General features: G+C 42.5%; 1 protein-coding gene across 2 annotated transcripts in view; it reads right to left on the bottom strand.

Moving 5' to 3' along the window:
- Positions 1 to 420: 420 nt before the first annotated feature.
- SH3GL3 (SH3 domain containing GRB2 like 3, endophilin A3) overlaps positions 421 to 6,423 on the bottom strand; it is a 160,534-nt gene continuing 154,531 nt past the window's right edge. The window contains exon 8 of one of the 2 annotated variants that reach the window (XM_070054575.2): positions 421 to 654. In XM_070054575.2, the coding sequence (XP_069910676.2) occupies positions 536 to 654 (119 nt within the window). In that variant the 3' untranslated portion in view covers positions 421 to 535. Of the gene's footprint in view, positions 655 to 2,088; positions 2,223 to 6,423 lie in introns of those variants that run through there. The other variant, XM_008275275.5, reaches the window with a different exon arrangement.

The following is a 6,423-nucleotide window of genomic DNA, read 5'->3' as shown; positions in this document are numbered from 1 at the left end:
GCATCCCACATGGGCACCGGATTCTGTCCCGGTTGCTCCTCTTCCAGTTCAGCTCTCTGCTGTGGCCCAGGAGGGCAGTGGAGGATGGCCCAAGTGCTTGGGCCCCTGTGCCCGCCTGGGATACCAGGAGGAAGCACTTGGCTCCTGGCTTTGGATGGGCACAGTGCCGGCTGTGGTGGCTATTTGGGGAGTGAACCAATGGAAGGAAGACCTTTCTCTCTGTCTCTGTCTCTCTCTCACTGTCTATAACTCTACCTGTCGAGTAAATTAAAAAAAAAAAAGTGACAGAGAGAGATAGGGAGAGAGAGAGAGAGAGATCTTCCATCTGCTGGTTCACTTCCCAAATTGCCGCAATGGCTGGAACTGAGCCAGGTTGGAGCCAAGAGCCAGGAACTCCATCAGATCTCCTATGTGAGAGGCAGGGACTCGAGTATTTAGGCCGTTTCCCACTCTTTCTCAGGTGCACTCGCAGGGATCTGGATCAGAAGAGCAGCAGCCAGGACTTGAACAGGAACTCTGATGTGGGATGTTGGTTTCACAAGTGGTGGCTTAACCCACTGTTCCACAATACCAGTCCCATAAGGAAATAATTGACACAATAAACAAGAATGTTGGGTATAGCGTCTTTTTCTGTAAGAGGTGTAACGTCTTTTTCTGTAATACAAGAAATGTATAACAGTAAGAGCCTGCTTATATGTTACACTATAGCCATACAATAAAATATACATAATCAATAAACCATAGATTTAGATCTGTAATTATTAATATATAGAGATAAAATCACTACATACATGCTTCCAATTGTATGAAATAATATATATGAATATATACATATTCATGGACAAGAATTGGAATTAGATACATAAAATATTGACACTAGTAATTATTTGAGGTTGCAGGATAAAAGGAGACTTATTCTTATGAATTTATACACATTCTGAATTTTTTCTATAATATATCTATACAAGAGGTCTTCATAAAGTTCATAGAAAGTGTATATTGTGAAAAACTATGCATGAATTTCAAATTATTTAATCATTTTGCACCAAAATAAACATTTTTAATTCCATTTCCCATGAACTTTTCTAAGCACCCTAATATTACTTTTAAAATTAGAAAAATAAAACTACTCCAACTTCATAAATGCTTTTTAATGTTTATTCATTTATTTTCATGTACTTGAAGGGCAGACCAATATAGAAACACACTAGGGGCCGACACTGTGGCACAGTAGGTTAATCCTCCACCTGCGGTACTGACATCCCTATGGTCACTGGTTCTAGTCCCGACTGCTTCTCTTCCAATCCAGCTCTCTGCTATGGCCTGGGAAAGCAGTAGAAAATGGCCCAAGTATTTGGGCCCCACCACTTATGTGGGAGACCAGGAAGAAGCTCCTGGCTCCTGGCTTCGGATTGCTGCAGCTCCAGCCGTTGTAGCCATTTGGGGAGTGAACCATTGGAAGGAAGACCTTTCTCTCTGTCTTTCCCTCTCATGGTCTGTAACTCTACCTCTCAAATAAATAACTAAATTAAAAAAAAAAAAAACTAAACACACACACACACACACACATAGAGAAAGAGAGAGAGAGATCTTTCTTTCGCTGGTTGCCCACAACAGCTGGGGCTGGGCCAGGCTGAAACCAGGAGCCAGAAATTCCATCTGTGTCTCCCACTTGAGCCATCGCCTGCTGCCTCTCGGAATGCATTAGCAGGAAGCTGGAGCAGAAGCAAAGTCGTTGGGACTTGGACTGGCATTCCAATATGGAATGAGGGCATCCCAAATGACAGCTTAACCCACTGCACCACAAGTCCACCTTTGAAATGGTTTTGACATATGAAAAGTCCTGGATATATTTTACAATGAAAGATAAAATTTGCATGGATTTTTTAAAAATAGGAAAAAAAGATGACTTGATGCAAGCTGTACAGAGAACTTCTTGTGCAAAACTCAGAGCTATAGGGCAGAGGTACTTTACGCAACTTTGTTTCCAACCATGGGCTGGAAGCAGATTGGTATAAACCCTCTTCTAAGAACCAGGCTCACTATGCTGTCTGTGACCTTCTCTGTGGGTATCTGGTGGAAGATTCAGCATCACCTGGTTCCTCAGCAAGCCTGGACAGGGGGCTGTAGTTTTCTGAGACAAGTCTCAGGTGTATAGTAAAGACAGCAGTTCTCTGCTTGGCCTTGGCGCCACGGATAGAGCAAGTTCGGGTTCATATGAGCTGTAACGACATGGTGCATAAGTCACTGGATGTGCTCAGTACAGGAACTTACCTCCTCCTCCATGGCTGAAATGCACGTACGACAGCATCCCAACTCTGACTATGCAGATGGTGATAACATCTCCCGGAACGGTCAAGCATTAAGGAATCTGAGAACTTGAATGGCTACATGAAGTAGGGCTGGCCCTCACATCTGGATTGCTTGTATCAGGACTGTTATACAAGACAGAAATAAAGCTCTATTATCTTCAAGTAAGAATATCATTGGATTTGTTTGTTTCAGCAGCTTAGCCTTCATCCCCAGTAATATACACAGGGGAAATATCTCCTAGCTTGAGTCATCCTGTTTGTGGTTAAAGCCGTGAATTGCTTGCCCTGGTCTCTCATAGTCAAGTGTAGCACTCACATTGTCTGATCACCACGCCACTTTCCATCTGGTCTTCCCAGCTTCCTTTCCACATCCATCTATGTTGTGTCATTTTATCTTGCCAGCAATGAATGAAAATTTCAGTTGCCCCACTTCCTCACGAACACTCGGCGTGCTGAGTCTTTTCCGTCATAGCCATCCTAATCAGTCCATCTGTAGGGTTATTTTGTGATTTGAATTGGCATTTTCCTGATGACTAATGGTGCTGTGTGCTTTGTCACGTGCTTATTGGGAATTTGTATATCTCATTTTGTGAAGTGCCCTTCCAAATCTTTGGATCACTTAAGATCGGTTATTATTGACTTGTGAGAATTCTTTATATATTTAGTACAGAGAACTATCATCAGATATAGGTACTACGAATATTTTCTTTTAGTCTGTGATTTGTCTTTCATGTCTCTAGAGGTGCTTTTCTTTAGACAAGCAGATTTTAATTTTTTATATTCTACAAGAGGTTTAGCATTTTTCAATTAACATGTAATAATTATACAAGTTTAATTGATACAATGTGATTTTAGAGACATTTATGCAATGTATACTCTTCAAATCATGGTGATTAGTATTTTCTTTTTTAAAAAAGATGTATTTATTTGAAAGTCAGAGTTACACAGAGAGAGGAGAGGCAGAGAGAGAGAGAGGTCTTCCATCTGCTGGTCCACTCCCCAGATGGCCGCAATGGCCGGAGCTGAGCCTATCCGAAACCAGGAGCCAGGAGCTTCTTCTGGGTCTCTCATGTGGGTGCAGGGGCCCAAAGACTTGGGCCATCTTCTACTGCTTTCCCAGGCCATAGCAGAGAGCTAATGATCGGAAGTGGAGCAGCCAGGTCTCGAACCGGCACCCATATGGGATGTCAGCACTTCAGGCCAGGGCTTTAACCCACTGCGCCACAGCGCCGGCCCCGGTGATTGGTATTTTCATCTCCTTATAATTTCCTTATGTTTGCAGCCTTCAAGCCCATTTTTTCTAGTTCTTCATGAAATATATAACAGCTAGGGTGGACTTATTCCTTCTATCTCTCTGGGAACCTATGAAGTCAACCTCCCTTTTCCCTCTCCCCTCCCCATCACTTCCCAACCTCTGGCAATCACTATTTTACATTCAAATAAACTTTTTTCAATCTTCCCCTATGAGACAGAAATGTGGCATTTGTCTTTCTGCACCTGTTTCATTTCATGCGACATAATGTTCAGCTCCAATCCTTTGGCTGCAAATGATGGGATTTCTTCCTTCATTGGGTCTGAACAATATTCCGCTGTGTATACATAGCACATTTTCTTCATCCGTTCATCTGTTATTGGGCACGTAGGTTGATTCCGTATCTTGGCTATTGTGAATACAGCCACACTAAACATGGCAATACATGCATCTCTTTGATACGCTGATCTATTTTCCTTTGGATATATACAGAAGAGAGACAGCTGGGTCCTATGGTAGACTTATTTTAAGTTTTTTGAGGAATCTCTATGCTGTACTAGCTTACATTCCCACCAACAATGTACAGTTTCCTTTTTCCACATGCTCTCTTTTTCTCGCTTTGTTTTTGTCTTTTTATTAATAGGCATTCTAACTGGGGTGAGATGATATCTCATTATGGTTTTTATTTGCATCTCCCTCATGGCTAATGGTATTGAGCATCTTTTTGTATTGGATGGCCATTTGTATTTCTTCTTTTGAGAAGATCATTCACCCATTTAATTCGATTTTTGTTAAGTTTTTTTGAGTTCCTTATATATTATCTTTTCAATAATTGATGAATATTTTTTGTCGTTTGTCTCGTTTTGCATTTGTTGCCTGTGCTTTGGGCCTTTGCCCCTTCAAATTGCAACCTATACCAATGTTTTGAAATGTCTCCCTTATGTTTTCCTCTAGTAGTTTCACAGTTTCACTTCCTACATGTAGGTGTTTGATCCATCTCAAGTTGATCTTTGTATAGGGTGAGAAGGAAGGAAAAGCATCAATATTTTGCATACAAATATTAAATTTTCCCAACACCGTTTATAGAAGAGACTGTTCTTTCTCCAGGGTATGTTTTTGGCACCTTTGTTGAGAACTAAATTGGCTGCTGCTATCCAAGGTGAGTGTCTTACTGGGTTCCTGCTTTTCTCTTGCTTGTGTTCGGTGCTACTGACCTCAGAATACAGCTGTTTATTTCTGATTATTTCTGATTCTTCTTTGTGAAGGAGGAGGCTAAAGTTGGGCCCTTATATTTGACTATCCTGCCAATCCTCGAGCAGACATTTTTTAAAAAATAAAAGATTTTATTTATCTGAAAGGCACAGTTAAAGAGAGAGAGAGAGAGAGAGAGAGAGAAATTTTTCATCCACTGGTTCACTCCTGAAATGGCTGCAATGACCAGGGCTGGGCCAGGAGCCAGGAAACTTACTGGTCTCCCATGTGGTTGCAGGGGCCCAAGTACTTGGGGCATCTTCCACTGCTTTCCCAGGTACATTCACAGGGAGCTGGATCAGAAGTGGAGCAGCTGGGACTCAAACCAGCGCCCATATGGGATGCTGGCATTACAAGCAGTGGCTTAACCCGTTATACCACAATGCTGGCCCTAGACATTTTTAATTTTAGTGAAATCCTGTTTATCAATTGCATCTTTTGCTGTTGGTGCTGTTTGCACCCTTTGAAATTATGCCCACCTTGGGGCCAGTGCTGTGGCATAGTAAACTAAGCTTCCACTTACAGCGCCGGCATCCCATATGGGTGCTGGTTTATGCCCTGGCTGCTGTTCTTCTGATCCAGCTCTCTGCTGTGGCCTGGGAAAGCAGTAGAAGATGGCCCAAGTCCTTGGGCCCCTGCACCCACAGGGGAGACCTGGGGGAAACTCCTGGCTCCTGGCTTCAGATTGGCCCAGCTCCTACCATTGTGGCCTTTTGGACAGTGAACCAGCGAATGGAAGACCTCTATCTCAGTCTCTGTCTCTCCCTCTCTGTTCTGTAACTCCTTCTCAAATAAATAAAGTTTTTAAAACTATGCCTACCTTAGATTTTAAAGATTTTTTCCATGTTTTATTTCTTTTCTTTTTTAAAAAATATTTATTTATTTATTTGAAAGTCAGAGTTACAGAGAGAGAAGGAGAGGCAGAGAGAGAGATCCTCCATCCGCTGGTTCACTCTCCAATTGGCCGCAACGGCTGGAGCTGGGCCGATCCAAAGCCAGGAGCCAGCAGCTTCTTCCAGGTCTCCCACGTGGGTGCAGGGGACCCAAGCACTTGGGCCATCTTCTACTGCTTTCCCAGGCCATAGCAGAGAGCTAATGATCGGAAGTGGAGCAGCTGGGTCTCGAACCAGCGCCCATATGGGATGCCGGCACTGCAGGTGGCAGCTTTACCGGCTACGCCACAGCACCAGCCCCTCCATGTTTTCCTTCAAAAGCTTTAAGATTTTAGCTGTTTAGGTCTGTGATAAATTTTGAACTAATGTATGGTGTGAAGTAGGGTAAAAGTTGATTTTTTTTATTTTGCAGAGAACAGCTTTTCTTTCCCCCACTGAATCACCTCAGTATGTTTGTTAAAGACAAATTGACAATGTGAGCCAATTTCTAGATTCCCTGTGTTATTTTCTTGGCCTGTTTATCTAACATAATGCTAATTTCACACTTTTGATTATTGTGACTTTATGCTGTCTTGAAAATCTGATACTTTATAGTTCTTCTCCTTGTTTTAGCTGTTCGAGGAGAGTTGTGTTTCCACCTAAGTTTAGAATCAATAAAGCGGGTGGTTGGCATTTTTATTAGAAATACATTGGGAGCCGGCGCCGCGGCTCACTA

The sequence above is a fragment of the Oryctolagus cuniculus genome, chromosome 12 (genome assembly GCF_051225735.1).
Source record: "Oryctolagus cuniculus isolate XC-2025 breed Fujian yellow rabbit chromosome 12, ASM5122573v1, whole genome shotgun sequence".
NCBI classification, from domain to species: domain Eukaryota; kingdom Metazoa; phylum Chordata; class Mammalia; order Lagomorpha; family Leporidae; genus Oryctolagus; species Oryctolagus cuniculus.
The sequence above is the reverse complement of the archived record's forward strand: the minus strand, read 5'-3'. Positions and strand labels throughout refer to the sequence as shown.